Below are 22,914 nucleotides of genomic sequence, written 5' to 3'. Positions count from 1 at the left end.
TTAATTAGCCTTTCAACACCATTAGCTAATACAAAGTAGCATTAGAACACAGGAGTGATGGTTGCTGGAAATGTTCCTCTGTACCTCTATGGAGATATTCCATTAAAAATCAGCTGTTTCCAGCTAGAATCATCATTTGCCACGTGACAATGCCTAGACTGTATTTCTGGTTATCTCTTATATTATCTTCATTGAAAAAGCTGTTTTTCTTTAAAAAATGAGGACATTTCTAAATGAACCCAAACTTTTGAATGCTAGTGTATATGTCAGTGTAACATCCTAATGACATGTTTCCCACCAGAACATTGCTTTCCAACAAGACAATCAAAGTCATTTAAGTCTCCTGTCAGTGGTTTTAATATGTGGTTGATCAGTGTATATTTATCACTACCACTGATCTGACTTGCAACAAAAATCTCAATTTCAAAATCATGAAATATCATGTGTGGCGGTTGCAGAAATTATTACTGATCCAGAATCCAGAGCTGTACCTCATGCAAAAGAAAGACAGTGACTCTGCGATAGTGATGAAAAATGCTACGCTTTCCTGGACCATACCAGGCAGCCAGCCAGACCCGCCACCTAGCTCAGCCAATGGAGTCACAGAACAGAAAATGAATGGGAAATCTGATAACAGAGAGACTGAATCTTTGCCTACCCTGAGAAACATCTCCTTCACACTGCCTAAGGTGAGCTTTACCTCTGATGAAGATGAATCGTGTTATCTTAAGTCTGTTAAAAGTCAACCAGTAAGGTCTGCGTTGTTTCCTGAAGGGCAACCTGCTTGGCGTTTGTGGGAATGTGGGGAGCGGCAAGTCATCATTGATTTCTTGCATTTTGGAACAGGTTGGTTCTTCCTTTGTGTTTTTTGCTGTTATCTTTTTTTAATCTCTGCATATCCCTGACATTTTTATTGGCCTTATTTTTCACTGTTTATTCTCTGCCATTGTTTAACACAAATGACCCTCCTTGTCTTTATTATGTTTTCCCTCAGTCTAACTATTTAACTTTATTTAACTGTTGCGTACGTGCGGCTTTTCTCAGGACTGCCTTCTTGTTTGTTCATTTTAGATGCACCTTCTTCAGGGCTCAGTCACAGCTGATGGGACATTTGCCTATGTTTCCCAACAAGCCTGGATTTTCCATGGAACTGTCCAAGAAAACATCCTGATGGGGCAACCTCTTGACCAGGCCAAGTAATTAATCACTTAGCTCACTTAAATGATGATCACTAATTATAGCTTAATAACTGTAATGAAATGTGACAGTTGAACATGGAAAGGATGAGGCGTATTACTAACTAAGAAGAAACAATATGCAAGATCATTGTTAGAGTTCAGCTTAGACTGGACAGACAAGACAGAGGAGGCAATTAACTGATGCAAGATTCAAAAAACAAAAAACAAAAAGAGAATACTGGAAGGCAAAATTTTGAAGATCAATCCTGAAATGGACAGAATGCCAATGGAGGGAGGCCAGTACTAGAGTTATGTTATCACACCTTCTATTTCCTGTTAACAGACAAGCAGCTGCAGATGCTGAAGAGATAACTGCTCTGCACCCACATACAGAGAATTACGGTGTGGTGATAAAGGCATAGTTAACTTTTTCACAGTCTTTGACAGACACATAGGCCTTTAACGTGGCTAAAAATCTTACAGCTTAACTGAAGAAGACACTGGACTATATGTACCCCAACAGACAATACACAATTGGATGACAGAATGCAGCTGACACAGAAAACTAGTTAGAAAATCATTGTAATTGCTGGACCTAGTTCCAGTCCTTTACGTATGTGGGAAGCTCTCAAATGGGCTTCACTATTGATTAATCCCTCTGAGGCTTGGCCTTTGCAGCCTGACAGATCTTTGCACACAGCACCCAGTCAGGGGGTAGTATCCACACACTGCAGCCATGCTATAAAATCTCAAAGCCCCTCCTTGTCTTATGTGTGTGTGGAGATAATTACATCTGCCACAAAAGATTCAATGGTTGCTCAAGCTCATAATTTATACTGATATTTTGGAAGTAAAGAAAGACCCAGTGTTGTGGGAGGTATTGTTGCTTTTTCAAAATTAGTCTCCTAATCCTCCTATCATCCATCCATCTATTAATCCTCATTCTAGCTGCAAGGCGACAGCGCTAACCACTGTTCCACTGTACAGAGGGTCAAATTTCTGTTTTCTAAACATTGAGGGGGATGTGTTTCCTCTGAAATCTACTCATGAGACAAGCACTTGAGGCATCAGGAATTGTGGGGCAGATACTACCTCCTGATTATGTAGTAAGTGTAGAAAACTGTCAGGGTGCTGAGGCAGATCTTTGGAGATACTCACTAAAAACTTGTTAGAAGGCACAACAGGTACTCAGTCAAACCCAAAGGCATGTAAGGTAAAACAAGAACACATGGGGAAAATGATTTCAAAACCAAAAAAAGTAACAAAAAAATTAAAAAAAACAAGAAAAGCACTCAGAGAACGCAGCACTCCACCAAGGCTGCTCAGTTGTTGTCTGATTTCTGACGAATAAGTCCCGATAAGTCCACAGTGGTCGATTTGTAGTAGGATCACAATCATGTGATCGTCAGCAGGAAGCTGATGTAGTGTTCACTTGTTCTCATAATTACAGTGACACTGTGCCGCTATCTCGCAATGATACAGAAATCTTTAACAAATCTATGGATCCAGACAATATCGAATGAGGTGGTCCTTGTGTCATTTCTGACCTCCTTTGTAAATTTCATCCAAATCTGTTTGTCCTGAATAATGTTGCGCACAGACAGATTCACAGACAGAAGGACAAACGTACGCCGATCATCAGATAATTCTGCCGTGAGTAACAACCAAGCTGAAAGAATACGTGAATGGCCAAAACCCCAATCTACTATAGTTAAAATGTTTGAAGTGTTCCTACCAACCACACTGACACTGACTGTAAAAAACAGCCTCAGCCTAAAGTGGGACTTTTTTTGGAGGTTTTGATATGAAAAATATTCACATTCCTGTTATTTCTGTGAATTTACATCTGGCAAGGTATTCATACAAGAGCAGAGATCATCTCTCTTATATACTTGCTGACAGAGCTGGTTTGAAGGCAGATTGCTGATCTGGTGACAATATAGACTCATAAAGAGTAAATCTACTCCTACATAACCTTTCATAAAACCACGAGGACTTTAGATCTGAGCAAAACAATTTAAAGCATTGTTAATGTGCATCTTTTAATGAGGAATGAGTTAATATGAATAGTTCTTTAAATAACTGCTCCACAGATATGATCGAGTTGTGGATGTCTGCAGCCTCAGAGCTGACCTGAAGATCCTGCCGTATGGTGATCAAACGGAGGTAGGTGCTCGCTCCAAACTGGCAGTTTCAAATCTCTTTTTAACAATTTCTTTAGCACATTCTGATGACAACCCTTAATGTGATGTGATGTGAAAACACACACAGAGGTGACATTAAACACTGATGGTTTTGATAAACCGCCATTTCCATAAAAGGCCACACAGACTTGTCACAGCTCTTTATAATTTAACGGGGCCACACGTGTTTTTAAGCCATGTCAGAAGATACATGAATAAGGCTGAGTCACATCTCTTCTACGTCTATGATCTAGTTAGAAAGAGCAGCACAACTATTTTACAAATATCCTCAGTTGAAATTTCCATGATTGCAGCGAAGAGCTTTTATTCTGTTGTTGACCAGGTGTCAGAGTTCCAGCTTACTGTCATGATGACGACTGATCAAGTTGATCATTAGCCTATACAAATTAAGGCGCATGATTTGACAGTGTCACACTTTGGGTATGATTTTCTCACATTTACCCTTACTAATGACAATGGCATTCTTACAAACAATCTTTCACGGCTGATCGATCCTAGTGCAGACACCAAGAAACAGATAATTTCTTTGAAGCAGCAGGAAAATGGGGCCTCAGGGTTGGATAGGTTACTGGAAACCTGGGGCTGGTTGCTTAGAGTCTGAGGCGAAGGCTGAGTCTTGGGCAGGCAGTTGGGAGTCTGGGTCTGAGGAGGATCTAGGTGGAGATCCATGGAGTGTGGAGCCAAGGACAGCTGGCAGGAGGGACAGATCAGGAAGGAGGGGAAGGAACAGAAGCTGGAACATCTGTGGAATGCATGAGCAGACTTTAAATTCTGGGTTAGATGAGCATTTAAAGCAGGTTTTGATAGTCATGATGTATCAGGCTGCAGCAGACAGACACAAAGAGGAAGAGAGAAAAACTGGGTGCAGACAGGAGGACTAGATGCAGAAACTGAGGACATGATAACCAACCATGTCAGCTTGCATCTTCTACTGTGAAACTAAGGCCTTGTCCACAGGGTGCCGGGTTTTTGTAAAACCGAATATCCTTCCCCCTCCGTCTAGAAAAAAACTTAGGTACACACCACCTCGTTTTTAGAAAAAAACTTCATCCACACCTAACCGCATAAGTGCGTTTTTCAGCACATTCATAAGCATGCCAGACCTTTAGGTGGCAGTAGTTCCCCAAATCCTAGCAAGGTGGTGGAGAATAACCGTCCTTAACGTCGTCCTTCGCCTGTGTTGTTGAATGTGGAGCAGTATCTGGGCTTGTAAAAACAAGCAAGTAAAAAGCGCCTGTACAAGAAACAGCGCCCAAAACCTTGTGAGAGCATCCATACTGTTACCGAATGTAAACACAGGTCGCATATGTGACGTAAGAACATATTTTGTCGCAGGCGGTGACGTTTCGAAACGCAAAACCCCGGTTACTGATGTCCACATGCAGACGCATAAAACGGAGAATTCGCAAACCTTCACTTTGGTCGGAGTTTTTAAAAAGAATCGTTTTTGATGACGTAAATCTGCATTTTCGTGTGGATGATAGGCCGAATCGTAGAAAAATATCTTCGTTTTGTGAGATACCCGGCTACGTGTGGACAAGGGCTAAATGTCCGGAGACAGAACAGTAATCATGTATAAAGTGAGGGAGGTTTACAAATTCTTGAATGAATGAATGTTTTTATTTCAGACATGTGAGAAAAAAAATCCACAAAAACAAATCAAAGTATTCAAAACAACAACAAAAGGAGTAGGACGAAGCATAAGCTTTTTTACTCGTACCTCTTCTCCATCTCCACAATCAGTCACTTGGTATCCCACTCCCATAGTTATTTATGTACATATTTACAAACAAAATAGAAAATAAATAATATTAAAACAAATATTCAATAATCAGTGATACAACCATGTGAAAGCCCCTCCTCCCCCCGTGCCTCATGAAAACCACATTTTTGTTCTGCTTTTTAAACTTGGTCATTGAGCCCCATTTGAGCCCCACCTCCAATCCTTATAACCTCACTCCAAATATTGAAAGACAAAAGGACTTTAGTGTTGTGCAAAATCTACCATGTTTTCATTTTAAATCCCCCCTCCAACTGTAACTGTCATCAGAGTTCAGAATATTTACAAGAAGTTGCTCGTTTCTTGCTTCGTACATTGTTTTTGCTGTTTGAAAATGAACCAGCTCAGTGAATTTTTGTATTTTTGATTTTAAGAGTGAATTTGTGTGATCTCTGTAACCACTCTTGGATGGCATAAATCATTGATTCCAAGCTACCATGTTACATGAAGCTGCATATCAGGTCTTTTCTTTTGATTTTGGAAGCTTCTTGTTCTTGAAGTCCCAGTCTGCCTTCTCTGTATTTTCTTGGAGCTGTGACCACTGTGCCATCTTCACTATCAGTGCCTGCCTGCATATGTCCTCTCTGTTTGCAAACGCAGGCCCTGTCTTTATTTATTCTGTTGTAAAAGTAGAGAAGTGGATTTTATGAGATAGCAGACCTTGTGGCTAGCGGTCTTTGTTGTTTTGTTGGCAGATTGGAGAGCGAGGGCTGAATCTGTCTGGGGGACAGAAGCAGAGGATCAGCCTGGCCAGAGCTGTCTACTCCGATAAGGACATCTTCCTCCTTGATGATCCGCTCTCTGCTGTTGATGCTCATGTCGGGAAACACATTTTTGAAGAATGCGTAAAGAAGGAGCTCCAAGGAAAATCCATCATCTTGGTAACACACCAGCTCCAGGTAAGAAAATAGACGATGAGTTTTTCTTTGGCTGACGCTCAACCTAACAATATTTAACTTTCTTTGGAAAACGTCAACACTTCATAGACACTCATGTTATGTGACAATAATTATGATACATAAGGCAGCTTTGCATTGCACACATACAGGGAAAAAGGTGAAACATTCTGCCTGCTCTGTCTAAAGGCAACAAAATCTGACTACCAGCACTTTTATTCCTTCATTTGTTTCATATGTATAAAACCAAAGTGCAGCATTAATATGTCACGGTTTTACATGCCAGGCTATTTCTTTGCCCAAAAGCAGGAACTCACTTAAGTCTTGTAATCATTTTGAGGATAATGGAGAATCACAATAAAAATATATCCAATAGTCATATTTACTCAAATATCAAACAACTTTTAAAATATGACATTTTAAAACAACTCTGTCAAAATTGTCAGCAATTACAGAGCATTCTGGGTTAATACAGTTACAAAGAAATGCTTATAAAGTACATTTTTTCTTTTATCTCTGCAGTATACAAAGTGAATGTAAATCACCCATCAGGTAGTGTTCTGTAATTTCTACTGCTTCCTCTTAGTGTTATCTTTTTTCATGGGTTGTGAATAATATGAGTCAGATAAGAGTGTCTGTAAAATGCCACAAATGTCTATGTGGCTGCAGTTCTGAGCTGTTTTGTTGACATGATTTCCCTCACATGTCCCCTAGTATTTGGAGTTCTGTGATGATATCTTGGTTCTGGAGGATGGTGAGATCCTGGAGGCCGGAAACCACGAGGACCTGATGACAGCCAAAGGACGCTACGCTCAGCTCATCAGTAACTACCAGTTAGAACAGTCCAAAGTAAGAGTTTCACCAGAAGCTTTATTGTGGCAACATTACTCTGTCAGTGTTGCCTTACGTAAAGTAGCTGTAAAACCTTCTCAGCAGTTCTTTAATGGTTTAATAGCTCAAGAACAATAAACACAATGACTAGGGAAAACACAGTCCATAGGTTTGGTTGGGCTTGTTTTTGTGAAACTGTCTTCTTGATTGTCTTGATTGCCAGACTCACAAAGAAGAGGAGGAGGTGTCACCCCAAGGTGCTGACCAGTTACAGGACGATGAGCTCAGACAGCATGCAGACAGTGGACTGGTGAACCCTGGTATGGAAACTAAGGCTGTAGTCATGATTAGGGAGGAGGGGAGAATCAATAAGGTCCTTCATAACTGTTCAAGTTGGAGCTTTAAATTCTGATATACATTACCATTCAGGAGTTTGGGGTCACCCAGACAATTTCATGTTTTCCATGAAAACTCACACTTTTATTCATGTGTTAACATAATTGCACAAAGCTTTTCTATTCATCAATTAGCCTTTCAGCATGATTAGCTAACACAATGTAGCATTAGAACACAGGAGTGATGGTTGCTGGAAATGTTCCTCTGTACCCCTATGGAGATATTCCATTAAAAATCAGCTGTTTACAGCTAGAACAGTCATTTACCACATTAACAATGTCTAGACTGGATTTATGATCCATTTAATGTTATTTTCATTGAAAAAGCTGCTTTTCTTTCAAAAATAAGGACATTTGTAAGTGGCCTCAATCTTTTGAATGGTAGTGTAATGCTGGACAGTTTAATGGAACACATTGTATAATATTTTATTTTGTGAGTAAAACCTGTGACACTGTCCACAAGGCTCTGATAATCCCATCAATGCAACATTAGTGTCTAAATACATTTCATTTCAAGTACAGTACATAGGAAAAAATAAAACAATCTTTATTTATTTTTTACAAAACCAAAACCAAACCCAAACAAACAAACAAAAGCATTCAAAATGTACCGATAAGAATGCCAGCAAAGTACAGGATTGATAAGCAGCATTGGTAGTACTGTTCAAATGGTAACGATACCCATCCCTATTCAAGATAGAGATCAGCACAAACACACACCAATAAATCTGTTTATAGTAATGTTATATAACTACTAGAAATACAACCCGAAAAGCAATATAGTGCAATGAATCAGAGAGCATAAATACAGTGAATAGAGTAGGATTGGTGCAACATGTTGTAGACTTGGCACAACTCTCTGTGGAGCAAAGTTTTCTGGCAAAAGAGTGAGCTCATTAAAGAGCAATTACAGAATGAGGAGGTAAAAGGTCATGAAATCAGGAGACAGCTTTTTAAGGCAAGAACATTTAGGCAATTTCTTTTTGAGTTTGAGTCTACAGAGAAGATGAAGTAGTTGTCATTTACAATTATCGCCTTAACAACAAGTTACACTGCCTGTCCAAAAAAAAATAAATAAATCGCCACTAGGATTTAACTAAGCAGAGAGGTATGAACCTTCCATTGGATAATTACTGCAGTGATGAATACGTTTCAGCGGGCAACAACTTATTTAACCGTAGCTGATGCAGTGAGTAGCTTCTCATTACTTAAACAACCACGTCGGAAGACATATCCTGTGGTCATGAAAAAAAATGTTAATCTATCTCAGATGTGTCAAATTATTGAAATACATCAAGCAAAGAAAACAACTAAGGAGATTTTTAAAACTGCTAAAATCAGGTTAAGAACTGTCCAACCCGTTATTAAAACCTGAAGGATAGTGGTGAACCATCATCATCAAGGAACAAATGTGGTCAGAACAAACTCTTGTGTGATCATAGGGAATGAACAGTAGCACTCATGGCTATGTTTAATAGAGCATTTCTATACATACAATGCGAAAGGAACTCAAAGGATTAGGACTAAACAGCTGTGTAGCTCTAAGAAAACCACTGATCAGTGAAGCAAATCAGAAGAAAAGGCTTCAGTTTGCTAGCTAGCACAAAGCTTGGACTCTGGAGCAATGGAAGAAGGTCATGTGGTCTGATGAGTCCAGATTTACCCTGTTCCAGAGTGATGGGGGCATCAGGTTTAGAAGGGAGGCGGATGAAGTGATGCACTATTCATGGCTAGAATCCTATGGAGGTTAGGGTTATGATCTGGGGTTGGTCAGGTTCAGCAATGTTATGTGCCCAAAGAATTAGGTCAGCTGACTACCTGAATATACTGAATGACCAGGTCTTTCCGTGAATGGAGTTTTTCTTCCCCTGATAGCATGGGCATATTCCAAGATGACAATGCCAAGATTCATGGGGCTCACATTGTGAATGAGCGGCTCAGGGAGCATGAGACATAATTTTCACATATGGGTTGGCCTCCACAGAGGATGTTCTGGAGAAGACTTTGTGCAGTGGTCCAACTCCCCCATCATCAATATAAGATCTTGGTAGAAAATTAATGCAACTCTGGACAGAAAAAATGCTGTGACATTGCAGAAGCTTATGGAAACGATGCCACAGTGAATGTGTGTCGTTCTCAGAGCGAAAGGCAGTCCAATGAAATATTAGAGTGTGTGACTTTTTTTGGCTGGGCAGTGTAGTTTACTTTTGAGAATATGCCAAAATAAACCAGAACTCCTTTTAATCCATTGTAGGATGTCATAAACATCATTCAATCTTCAATCACACTACTTGATATTTTTTATGACACATCACTCAGGAATTATCTTCTCCCAACACCCAGCCACATTTCTCAATGTTTACTGGAGTAGTATATGAGATAGTTATGTCAGATTCTGTGTGGTAAATAGAAATGTATACTGACTGACATCTGTGCTTCCTTCCAGCATTTGACATGTCAGATGAAAAGGATGATGAAACGAAAGCTGACCAAATATGTAAGTCCTCAAAGCTCATTAAAGCCAGGGTAGGAAATTTGCATGACTGGGAAAAAAATTTACAATGGCCTCTCAGCATTTTGTAAATCAAGTGGTGTAAGAGTAAGATCGAACCCATGACAGGAGATTGTAGCCAATCAAAGCCTTTTTTACCCAGAGTAGATGTGATAGTGTAAATAGCAACAAAGTCGACTGTGAAAGTCGGATGTGGTGGTGCAGTGGGTTCAAAAGAGGATGTTCACTTAGCATGTGCATGTGTCTATGCTCATCTGGTGGGAGAGGCTGTACCAGATTTTTGCTTCAGATCTGTTGTTACTGCAGAATTAGTCCTGAATTTTTTGAATGTAATGCATGTATTCTTTGCATGGAAGTCATGACGCTAACAGACAACGTGTGCACAACTTCACTGGTCAGTATATTTAAACAGCATACGGGCATGCATCTTGTTTTATCATCATAGTCCTTGCACGTATATAATATATTTATGATCTTTCTGTAGTTATATAAATTTTTAATTTGTACCTTTGTGAATGTAGCATTTGTCTTGATAATTCAGTCTTCAGGGAAGCAAGTCCCTTCAGGTTGTTGTTCTGTAGGAATGTAATCCAATCAGTCAGGATATGAACTGGTGTAAATGATTTCTTTATTCATGCTATGACTCTAAAATATGTATTTTTTCCTCTTAAACAGCTGTCAAGGCTAGTGATCAGCTGGTCAGTCAGGAGCTGTCCACAGAAGGGGCTGTCTCCTGGAGGATCTACCAGCAGTACTGCAAGGCAGCGGGAGGTCTGATTCAACACACACACACACACACACACACACGCACACGCACACAATAATGCACAGTTTACATGTACCACCTGGTTGGTTAAATATGGTGTCATTGTGTTGCTGCAGGCTACATCGTCACCTTCCTCACCATCCTGAACATTGTCCTGATGATTGGATCCACAGCCTTCAGCAACTGGTGGCTCAGCTACTGGCTGGGACAGGGTGACGGGGTGAGAATCATCTCTCTCTCTCAGATTTCCCACAGCTGGATACAGTTCAGATTGATATACGTTCCAGTGTGATTTGGACAGCCAGAGAGTAGAGAAGTCAGTGTCTTCCAGCACTGGCAATTTGATTTAATTTGACCGTGCATTACAGAACAGCCTTTGTCCACTCAACCATGAATATTTTCTTTATCTCATGTTCCATCAGATCCGCTAAATGATTATTTAGTTCTTTAATTTGACTATTTGTGACTATTTCTCTGCAGCATGGAGGAAGTAATCCCACCAACTGCGGTCAACTACGTTTGCTACATTGATTAAGCTATGTTGAGATGTGTGAAGTGGAAATTAAATGAAGTCAGTACAAACTGTTACTGCCAAAACCAACAAAACATGAATGAGTCAGTGTCTTCCAGCACTGACAAGCCAGCAGAGATGCATTGTTTCTCCAGGGGGTAATCTGGCAGCCAGAGTCACTGCAGACTCACTCATGTTTTGTTGGTTTTGACAGTAACAGCCTGTACTGACTTTTTATATTTATTTAATTCCCACTTCACACATCACAACATAACTTAATCAATGTAGCAAACATAGTTGACCACAGGAGGGATGACTGTGGGATTACTTCCCTCATGCTGCAGAGAAATAGTCACAAATAGTCAAATAACTAAATAATTATTTAGTGGATTTGATGGAACGTGAGATAAAGACAACACTCATGGTTGAGCGGACAGAGGCTGTTTTGTAATGCAAAGTCAAATTGCATCAAATGTATATAGAGCAAATAAAGGTACAATAACCAAGAGGGGGTAAGAATTGTGAAATCAGTTTGTAAGACAAATTAAACCAGTACAAAACACTAAAATAGAGCGAAACAGGATTGTAACTTGGAAGATCAGCTGCTGCTGTGAAGGTTTGATGTCCTTTATCTTACCAGCCTTGATTGTGGAATACACCTTCTCTTCATGGCACATATTTAAAACTTGAACTCATTAGACTGTTTTCCATCCACCCATTGGGAGGTGCTGGTATGTGTTTTCCCTCCCCAAGCTTTTGGCCTTGCCTGCTGCTTTAATGGAAAGGTACAGTTAACATAATCAATGCCACAAATTGGCATGAATTTGATTATTGACCTAAAAACAGTGCAGAATGTTTCATTTTCATTTTACAGGTCATAACTAAAGTTTTTACATGTTTCAAAAGCTGTGTCATGTGTATGGGGACAATATTCGCAAGAAGATAAAACACATTATTCAATTATTCGTGTTTTGAGTTTTTTTCATTTCTCTCCAACCCTGATCACTACTAACATCATATGTTTTTTTCTGTTTTGCTCCAGTCACCCAGCAATACAACTTCAAACGAGGGTGACATCTCACAAAACCCTGACCTACAGTTCTACCAAATGATTTATGGCGTGATGATAATTGTCACGGTGGTGCTTGCGGTCATCAAATGCTTCTTTTACACTCATGTCACCTTGAATGCTGGCTGCAAATTCCATGATACTATGTTCAAGAAGGTACAGTTGGATGTCTGAGCCCAATCAATTTATACACAACACAGATTTCAATTTTAAATGTAGTGCTTATTCATCACGTCAACATGATCATTTTTAAAAAATGCATGAATTAGCAGCTTATGAGTGTTAATAAAGGTTTATTGTTTCCCTCCCTCAGATTATTGCCAGTCCAATGAGTTTCTTTGACACAACGCCAACAGGCCGCATCCTGAACCGTTTCTCTAAAGACCAGGAGGAGCTGGACAGTGTGCTTCCCCTCCACATGGACCCTTTCTTGCAGTTTTGCCTGCTTGTCACATTCACCATTGTCATCATCGCATCAGTCTTCCCTGCCATGCTGGCAGCTGTGGTTGTTATTGGACTTTTGTTTTCCCTCATTCTCTTGTGAGTTTATACCAGTTCAGTCTGAACATGATCAAGTTCTTTGCTATGGGGACTGCAGGACATTTGTGCAATTTGAAAGATTTTGTAACAATTTGATGTCTTAAAAGCAGGCTTGTGACAGTAAAGAGATGTTCTAGGTCTGCTGAATATCTGTTGTGATTTTTCTGTAGTGTATTCCAGAAGAGCATACGTCAGATGAAGAAGATGGAGAACATCAGTCGCTCTCCCTGCATTTCTCTCACCACCTCCACCTTGCAGGGCCTCAGCACCATCCATGCCTACAACATAAGAGACAGCCACATCAAAATGTAAGATACCAGAGTTCCTTAAAGGCTCTGTTCTGTAGACCCAAACAAACAGTTGCATTGACCCGAATTTTGCTCACAACCAGAAAGGTTGTGTATTTGAGAGCTAACAAATAATAAACCAGCCACAACCAATAGCATCTGTTCTGCTCAGTGTGTATGCCATTGTCTATTGGACTACAGCTGCTGGAGCCTATGAAAAAACACTGTGTAGTGCACTGTGTGTGAAAGCAGACACACAAAGACTGATGCAGAACAGACACAAGCAGAGAAAGAGTATCAGAACTACATTTTTACTTTTTACCTGCAGTGTGGGGCGTCTGTTCATAAATGCAAAGACAGCCAACAGTTAGGACCTCACATGTATTACCATGCACTAACACACTTGTTAATGCAGCCAGACTAACACTGTTAAGGACACTGTTACTTCACTTTATCTCTACATAGCAGACAGCTATATTTCTGCATTTTTTACAGTAAACATCATACATATTGTACCTTTAACAGAAAAAAATAAACTTATTTCAATGTCTCTACTTTATGTTTATCCAGTGCAGCTCACCAGGTGATGTCTTAGTGACAATGTCTCTGATACTTATCTGCATTGTAAACACTGTTTTATTGATGACTGGGGTAAGCAACTGTCCACAAACTTTGGCTCATCCTTTGTTTTTTGTTTGTTTGTTTGTTTGTTTTTGTAGGTTCAAGTCTCTCAATGATTTGAACTCCAACCACTACTTGCTGTTTCACTCTGGCACACGCTGGCTGTCTTTCTGGCTGGACTTCATGGCTGCTACCATGACCTTGTTGGTGGCTCTGTTTGTAGTGCTCAGCAGTAACGAATTTATCAGTCCATCTTTGAAAGGCTTGGCCATTTCCTATACTATTCAGGTATATCTGGAAAGCAAATTCATGCATGCTCTGTTACTTTTCAAAGATATGTTGCAACATATGTATTAACAGATTTTTTCTATGTTCTATGTCTAGTTGACAGGCATGCTTCAGTATGTGGTGAGACAGGCAACAGAAGTGGAGGCAAGGTTCAACTCAGTAGAGCGACTTCAGGAATATATCACGGTCAGACCTCTCTCCTTCCACCAAATCGTCTGTCCTGGTGTTCTTAAGAACAAGGCCAAAAAGTTTCACTTTGCATTTAATTATCCTCTGAGATCTCTTGTATTCCTTCCATTGAAGTTCTTCTTTGCTGTGGTTGCAGGGTTGCAAATCTGAGGCCCCAAGACACATAAAGGATGCTCAGATCCCAGAGGACTGGCCCAAGAGTGGAGTCATCACCTTCCAGGACTATAAGATGAGGTACAGGGAGAATACACCCATTGTACTGAACCGGCTTGATTTCTTCATCCGAGCTGGAGAGAAGTTGGGCATTGTGGGAAGGACAGGCTCTGGTAAGGCCCTGGAACTTTATTTTTGTTGCCTATATGTTTGTTATTCCATCAGATGCAGTATGCTGTATTTGGGATGTTTGAAGAATATCAAGTTCATTTAGACAAAAAAGATAATTGAGTGGCTGAAGCAAACAGTTTATAATTATCAGATTGTAGAGCAGAATTGCCCCACAGCCCTGATGTCAAACATCATGTTATGTAACTCTGACACATTGTGACAGCAGTTGTAGCTTATTATTCAGTGACTGTACTTTGTGTATTTAGGGAAATCCTCTTTAGGCGTGGCTCTATTCAGACTAGTGGAGCCAGCAGGAGGAACCATCCTCATAGATGGAGTGGACATTATGGCCATTGGCCTGCAGGATCTACGCAGCAAATTGTCCATCATCCCCCAGGACCCTGTGCTGTTTATTGGTACCGTCAGGTAACCTGAGCTAGCCCCTAAATCCACGGATGTTTCCGTTTACACACAAGCAACTGTTCAATGAGTTAGTCACCAGGTAACCAGCTGTGCTTACTTACAGGTACAACCTAGACCCTTTTAATAACTACACTGATGAGGACATCTGGACAGCACTGGAGAAGACCTACATGAAGGACACAGTATGTAACTATTACAATATAAAGCACAGTACATTATCAGCATATTCTTTGGTTTCACCTGCTTCTGTTCATTGAGAAGCTTTGCAAACTTTTGCACTCATTTGACTTCAACCATGCAAGTGCAATGCACAGAACAATAATGGCATCTCTTTGTGAAACATTTTTGAATTGCAATGTTTCCTAAAACCAGTCATTAAAGTAACAGAAGTCAGACGAACCTTACAGGCAAAAAATAGAACTTAGTAAGGAATTAGTTTTGTTCTTTATTAGTCTAGTATGAAAAATCTATAAATAGAAATATCATCGTCAAAACTATATAATGTAAATCCCTCTCTGATAGCCGTCTAATTTACTGATTTCAATAAACTCTCTGAGTTGCAAACTTTTGATAGGTTGGGTTGACATAGTGCTTTTGGTAATTATATCAATTTATTTAAGTATATAAGTATATATTATAGTACCAGTCAAAAGTTTGGACACACCTTCTCAATAGTTTTGATTTATTTGAACTATTTTAAAACTATGAATGAACACAAATAGAATTATCTATAAACAAGAAAGTGTTAAACAAACCAGAATATGTTTTATCTTTTAGATTCTTTAAAATAGACCCCTTTTGCTTTGATTACTGCTTTTCACACTCTTGGCATTCTCTCAGTCAGCTTCATGAGGTAGTCAGCTGAAATGGTTTTGAATAACAGGTGTGCCTTGTCCAGAGACAATTTGTGAAATTACTTGACTTCTTAATGTGTTTGAGACCATCAGTTGTGTGTTGCACACAGGTAGGGTTGCCATTTTTGACAACTGTTGTAATCCATAGAATGGCAAGAACCACTCAACTCAGTAAAGAGAAACGACAGTCCATCATTATTTTATGACATGAAGGTCAGTCCATACAGAAAATTGCAAAAATTTTGAATGTATCCCTAAGTGCAGTTGCAAAAACCATCAAGCGCTATGACAAAACTGGCTCACATGAGGACCGCCCCAGGAAAGGAAGACCAAGAGTCACCTCTGCTGCTGAGGATAAGTTCATCCAAGTCACCAGCCTCAGAAATCACAAGTTAACAGCATCTCAGATTAGAGCCCAGATAAATGCCACACAGAGTTCTAGTAGCAGATGCATCTCTACATCAACTGTTCAGAGAAGACTGCTTGAATCAAGCCTTTATGGTGGAACTGCTGCAAAGAAACCACTACTCAGGATGAATAAGAAGCAGAAGAGATTTGTTTGGGCCAAGAAATACAAGGAATGGACATTAGACCAATGGAAATCTGTGCTTTGGTCTGATGAGTCCAAATTTGAGATCCTTGGTTCCACCCGCCAAGTCTTTTTGTGACACAGAAAAGGTGAACAGATGGTCTCTACATGTATGGTTCCCACCATGAAGCATGGAGGAGGAGGTATGATGGTGTGGGGGGTGCTTTGCTGGTGACACTGTTGGGTATTTCTTAAAAATTGAAGGCACACTGAACCAGCATGGCTACCACAGCATCCTGCAGCAACATGCCATCCCATCCAGTTTGTGTTTAGTTGGACCATCGTTTATTTTTCAACAGTACAATGACCCCAAACACACCTCCAGACTGTGTAAGGACTATTTGACCAAGAAGGAGAGTGATGGAGTCCTGCATCAGATGACCTGGCCTCTACAGTCACTTGACCTAAACCCAATCCAGATTGAATTGAGATGAACTGTAGAGAGAAGGCAAAAAAAAAAAGCCAACAAGTGCTCAGCATCTCTGGGAACTCTTTGAAGACTGTTGGAAAGACCATTTCAGATGACTACCTCATGAAGCTCATGGAGAGAATGCCAAGAATGTGCAAAGCTGTCATCAAAGCAAAAGGAGACTACTTTGAAGAATGTAAAGCATAAAACATATTCTGATTTGTTTAACACTTTTTTGTTCACTACATAGTTCCATAATTGTTTTTTCATAGTTTTGATGTCTTCAGTATTAATATACAATGTAGAAAATAATTAAAATAAATAAAAATCATTGAATGAGAAGGTGTGTCCAAACTTTTGACTGGTACTGTACAATAATGTTAATTTCAACTCAAATTACTGCGTTAGTTCATTTAAAATTCAATTCCAGTTGAGGTTACTTAACGAAATTGTCTTAACTTCATTATCACCTTGGGTTCAGGATTTCAGTTGCCCTCCTCTATGTTAACATCCCTGGACAATTTCAGATGGTTACCACTGGTGTTAAAAAATAACTTGGGTTGCAGAAAAAAGGAAATTCTTCTAATGTGGTGTAGTTTGTTGGTTGAATATAATCTCACCAGAAGTTGTCATAACTAAAAAACATTGACACAAACTACAGTGTTATGTTACTTCCTTTTAAAAGTTTATGATCTGTCCTTTTCATCTCTTTTTTATTGAACTATGTTTGGAAGTTTGATTGCTGTTAAATATGATTTCATTTCATCAGATCTCCAGACTGGAGAGGAAGCTACAAGCAGAGGTGTTGGAGAATGGGGAGAACTTCTCTGTAGGCGAGAGACAACTGATGTGTATGGCAAGAGCGCTACTCCGTAACTCCAAGGTATATGTACTCATATGCATGGGTGTAGGTTTCATATAAATATAATTGGGTGGGACCTACACTTCATTTTTTGCATTCTGATAAAATTTTGTGCACCACTTTGAGCCTCTCTTGCGTCAATTTAAGGTGGAATTGTCTTTATTTATTAAACAAGGCACCAGGAGACACGATGTATTCAAAATAATAAAATATACTACACAATGCTCTCAGGCATTCTGTGTTACTTTCAAATATTTATTCCATTGTAGATCAACAATTATCCCTGCTGAGTTTTGGAATGTCACCTTTTTAAATGTGACAAATCCTGTCGTAGACAAACTAAGCCATCTGAATTATTTATTAACCCTTGGACTTTTAAAAGCTTAACCTCCCAAGACCTTGGGTCCACATATGTGGACATCTTTTTTTTCAGAAAGAATGCATTGTTCATAATAATAGTAGTAATAATAATAATAATAATAATAATCCATTCATCCATCCAACCTTCCATCCATCCACCCATCCATACATCAATTATCTATACACAACTTCATCCTCATTAGGGGCTGGATTCTATCCCAGCTGACTTTGGGTGAAGGCAGAGGACACACTAGACAGGTCACCAGTCTATCACAAGGCTACATGAGACAATCACACTCACATTTAGACCTACAGACAATTTAGAATTACCAATTAACCTCAGCATGTTTTTGGACTGTCGGAGAATTCAGACGTTAAATATTATCCTTTTTTTGAAAAAATTTAATGGTCACTCTTGATCTCAAATAACTAGAAGAAATCTAAAATGCAAGCCCAACTAAAACTTGAGTCTTAGGAATCTAGATGTGTTTCAGGACATTTTTTTTAACTCATTTTCAAAATTTTCTACCCATTCAAAATATGTCACACATATCTGTGTTTTGGGATGATTTTTACAGATCTTGTACATCTCAACTATGTTACTGAAGCAGACAGAAAACAAGAATACAACACATTTATTTATGATTAAAACAGCTATCATATCTATTAGAGAATGAGACTGTCAGTGTCTCTAAATAAACAAAAAAGTCTCCAAAATAACAATCTGAAATGTTTGGCTGGTGTGTTTAAATATACACACAAGTTATGACAGTTGAAATCACAGTTTACTTGGTTCTGAGACTTTCTATTCGAAGACTCATGTTATTGTAGGTTTTCAGCATAAAAATTTTACAGCTAAAGCACAGTTAATTTGCTGGGTCCCTGCTGCTACATGCTGCTTAATGTTCACCAATCAAACTAATGCTTGGGATTCCTTTTCATTTTATGTATTTAATGACATGTCAATCTAACTGTCCTCCTCTCACACCAGTCCTTTCTTCTACACTAATCCTTCCTCCTGTTGCTTGGCAGATCATTATTTTGGATGAGGCCACAGCCTCCATCGATGCAGAGACTGATGCTCTGATCCAAAACACTATCAAAGACGCCTTCAGTGATTGCACCATGCTCACCATCGCACATCGCATCAACACTGTGGTGCAAGCAGATCGTATTTTGGTCATGGACAAAGGAGAGGTAACAAACTAACATAATTATACAAAGAAATTAAATATGTGTGATTGTAAACCTAAACTTACTTTGTGTTCTCGTGTCCAACAGGCAGTAGAGTTAGACAGTCCAGATGTGCTAAAGCAAAGACCAGACTCCATGTTCTCCTCACTCCTTGCTGCTGCTAATACTGTGAATACATGAACCACAGAAGAGCTGTGATACCCAGGAGCTGCTACACAATGATCACCATAACATATTGATCTTATTCATTTACACAGCCACACCTAATCAGTATTGTAATGCTGCAACCTGGACTGATAACATTTGAGTCTTTCACCTTTCAAGATATGTAAATAGTGACGTATTTATCTCTTCTCGCTGCTGACAAAAATGCATAGACATTGTTCTTTAACAGATTTGTGCCCTGGTGGATATGATTTGCTATGAATATTTTAACATATTATTTATTTTATATGTCCTTGTTTGCTGAAATTTGCAAACCACTACATGTAAGGTTTGAATTTGTTGTATAAATATGGAGTGCATCTTGAATTCATATAAAGAAATCTGAAAAATGAGAGCTGCTGTGTATTTTTTTTTTTTTTTTTTTTGCTTGTTTGTTTTTACAGGTTTTATGTCAGTTCATCAACAAAGTTTTCAGTACAGTTGTGGGTCTCTCCAAAGAGTATTTTACATGTATGGGTATCCAGTCCAGCCAGTGCGATACAAAGAAGAAGTTTTCCTGCAGTGAAATCTTATTAAGGCATGGTATTTCTTATAGTTGAGGTTATTGTTGTTTATTGGTGGGGTCTCATCCCCTGCCTGCTCTCTCAAGCCTTCCTTTATCTCTCCACATTCCATCCTCTCATGTTCTGCTCTCAATGCAAGCCATGGAGCTATGCAAAATATACATCAAGTTATGCATATAAGCTTTACACATAAAGATCCAAAGGAATGAGTCACTTTTAAAAAGCATGTTAAGACATTCATGTTCAGTCCTGTCTCTTGTTGCATAAAAATCTCACTTGGGAATAAGGTGGAAAATAATTTTTTAGTTTATTGCTCAGTTTAAACAGTTTATGCTAATTGTAACTGATTAAAAATAAGCATGAAGATCAGCCGAGCTGATGCAAACTGACAAGAACCTTTACCAAAAAATCCAGGGAGCCTGAGTACCATCTGAGGAAGATTGACATGGAATGTTTGCCCCAATGATCCAACAGAAATGAGGATGGATTTTAAATTAATCTTCGACATTTGGTTAAGAAAGACCTTCACAAAAATGGCCCAGAGTAAGAGAAAAAAAATAAAGGAGTCACATATAAATTAAGTGTTAACAAAGAAAACTACACTGTGTACACAATTACTAGGCAAGTGAGTATTCAAAAGTCATTGTTAGTTCTAATTTTCCAGGTCCAAACCATAAAAACCTGCTGTTTATATAATAAGGGAAGGTGTGCCCTAAAGCAGTTAACACACATACACGCGCACACACACACACACACACACACGCACACGCTAGGTCGTCGGGTTCACGAAAAATTTAAAAAAAAACAAAAAAAAAAAACACATGGAGAATAGTTGCACACATTTCAGTGTCTTGTGAAAAACTAAACATGAACCCATCATCTTCCACTACAGTCACATTGCAGAAGTGCAACCAGAAGTACAATGTCATGAATGGTGTTAGATATAAAGGGCTAAATAATGAATGGGGCAAGAAATACCTAGATATTTGATGGACAGACAAAAGAGAATGACTCTTGATGGAGCAGACAGATGCTAGCACCACTTCAAGTCAAGTGCCAGCAAGGTGGAGGAGGGCTACTGATGTGGACTAGTTGGAGCTTTTCAGGTTTACGTTTGACTGAAAATCAACTCCCAAACTTGCTGCCAGTTTCTGAAAGACACTTTTTTCATCAGTGGTACAGGAAGATGTCCACAGCATACCAGAAGGTCATTATTCAATTCAATTAAATTTTCAGTTCAATTTTATTTATATAGTGCCAATTACAATTTAAATTGTCTCAAGATGCTTTACAGAACCCATATGCCCGAACCTGCAGAGCAAGCCCTAAGGCGACAGTGGCAAGAAAAAACTCCCTTTTTATGGGAAGAAACCTTGATCAGAACCAGGCTCATATGGGGGGAACCTATCTGCCACTGGCCGGATAATCCTTATGCAGGATAATGCTCCATGACATGCATCAAGTACTCCACTGCTTGACTAAAGCCCAAAGTCCTCTAAGATACCTGAATAAAGACCTGGCTCCCTTCCTCATACGATATAGATCATTTTGAGAACCTGCAGGTCTTCAAAAGTGAGCTTTGAACAGCATTTGGGAGGGTGTACTTCTGCTGCTGCTTCAACAATAGCTGAAAGAGATCAAGACACTGCTGGATTTCGTAAATGAAAGGCCCAAAGCATTAGTTGATGACAAGAGTGACTACACTGGTCACAGATTATCTTTGGAAGTGCTCTTAAAATGTCATTTTGTCTCTTTAATTTGTTACACTTTCTATAAAAACTGAAAATAAATAAGTGAATTTGGACAATTCCTTTTTGTAATTGAAAACATATAAAATAAGTATGAAGGAATTGTTTTAATGGAGGCCAAACTGTATAGTGCAGTGGGGGAAAAAGGTCAAAAAATAGAATTCCAGTAAGAATTCTATCAAAAAACTGATGTTCGGGCGCTCGTATAGCTCAACGTGTTGAGCAGGTGACCCATGTACAGGGGCTGGTCCCCGACGCAGCTGGCCCGGGTTCGATTCCCGCTCGCGGCCCTTTGCTGCATGTCTTCCCCCCACTCTTCTCCTGTTTCCTGTCTCTCTCACACTGCACCTATCCAATAAAAGCCAATAAAAGGCCAAAAAAATAACTTAAAAAAAAAAAACCAAAAAAAAAAAACTGATGTTTCATCCAAAGGCAAAAGTCAGATACAGAATACAGAAGCTGTAGTCAGAGATTTTCTTACACAGAAGATCAGTTAGGTGGTTAAGACACATAGGGGATGTTAAGTATGACTATATCTAGGGTCACTGACACTAATGCACAGTTGTTGCACTTTGGTGAAGTTAAATAGGTGACGTCTGAATCAAATGAATGTCTGTCTGAAATAGTCCTACTAGATAAATAGATAAAGAAATTAAATTTAAATCTTAATTAAATTCATTTAACATTAACACTGTGACATTTCAACAGGAACCAGAGTAGAACCGTAAACATTTTCATTTGAACTGTAACACTGTGGCAAAGAGGATAATTTTGAAGAATCACCTATGAAGACGAGTTAGTAAATGGTCTGCATTTATGCAGCACTTTCTCCCTTAGTGGTACTCAAGGTGCTTTCCAAGGTTTTCCATTCACCCATTCACACATCCACACACCCGTGGCATCACAGCTGTCATGCAGGATGCTTGCCTGGCAACAGAAGCAACTAGGGGTTCAGTGTCTTGGCCAAGGACACTTAATACATGGAGGGATTGAACTGGCAACCTTGTGGTTATTGGACAGCCCTCTCTCCCACCTGAGCCACAGTCACCCAGGAATCTGAAAGCAGCATAGGACAGAACTGATTTGATTCTGTGCTGTTGTGAATTCAGACTTTCCAAGCCAACATGTTTTGTTCTAAATATGATTTAATTCCAAACCTACAGTATGCTGTAAATATAGCAATAATCTGATAGTGTTAAGTTATTTGGTTGAATAAATCCTTTACCGTGACAAGGAGAGTCTAATTTTGACATGTTTTATTTTTTTCTGGTACACTTTTACAGTTTATATGCGTGATCCATGTCAAACAGATGCATTTTCCGCTTCTCAAAACACATTGTATCTGAGTCAACCCAA

The 22,914-nt window shown here is 39.2% G+C and overlaps 1 protein-coding gene across 1 annotated transcript in view; it reads left to right on the top strand.

The window, feature by feature from the left end:
* abcc12 (ATP-binding cassette, sub-family C (CFTR/MRP), member 12) overlaps positions 1–19,641 on the top strand; it is a 28,676-nt gene extending 9,035 nt beyond the window's left edge. The window contains exons 11-31 of the mRNA XM_055013285.1: positions 459–689; positions 775–846; positions 1,072–1,196; positions 3,272–3,344; positions 5,858–6,061; positions 6,773–6,907; positions 7,113–7,209; positions 9,731–9,781; positions 10,472–10,567; positions 10,679–10,782; positions 12,116–12,298; positions 12,456–12,682; positions 12,853–12,990; positions 13,689–13,878; positions 13,975–14,064; positions 14,204–14,393; positions 14,658–14,817; positions 14,918–14,996; positions 17,436–17,549; positions 18,921–19,085; positions 19,170–19,641. Of these exons, the coding sequence (XP_054869260.1) occupies positions 459–689; positions 775–846; positions 1,072–1,196; positions 3,272–3,344; positions 5,858–6,061; positions 6,773–6,907; positions 7,113–7,209; positions 9,731–9,781; positions 10,472–10,567; positions 10,679–10,782; positions 12,116–12,298; positions 12,456–12,682; positions 12,853–12,990; positions 13,689–13,878; positions 13,975–14,064; positions 14,204–14,393; positions 14,658–14,817; positions 14,918–14,996; positions 17,436–17,549; positions 18,921–19,085; positions 19,170–19,262 (2,817 nt within the window). The 3' untranslated portion in view covers positions 19,263–19,641. The remainder of the gene's footprint in view (positions 1–458; positions 690–774; positions 847–1,071; positions 1,197–3,271; positions 3,345–5,857; positions 6,062–6,772; positions 6,908–7,112; positions 7,210–9,730; positions 9,782–10,471; positions 10,568–10,678; positions 10,783–12,115; positions 12,299–12,455; positions 12,683–12,852; positions 12,991–13,688; positions 13,879–13,974; positions 14,065–14,203; positions 14,394–14,657; positions 14,818–14,917; positions 14,997–17,435; positions 17,550–18,920; positions 19,086–19,169) is intronic.
* The last annotated feature ends 3,273 nt before the right edge of the window (positions 19,642–22,914 follow it).

Source organism: Amphiprion ocellaris, chromosome 1 (assembly GCF_022539595.1).
Source record: "Amphiprion ocellaris isolate individual 3 ecotype Okinawa chromosome 1, ASM2253959v1, whole genome shotgun sequence".
Taxonomy (NCBI): Eukaryota; Metazoa; Chordata; class Actinopteri; family Pomacentridae; genus Amphiprion; species Amphiprion ocellaris.
The sequence above is the reverse complement of the archived record's forward strand: the minus strand, read 5'-3'. Positions and strand labels throughout refer to the sequence as shown.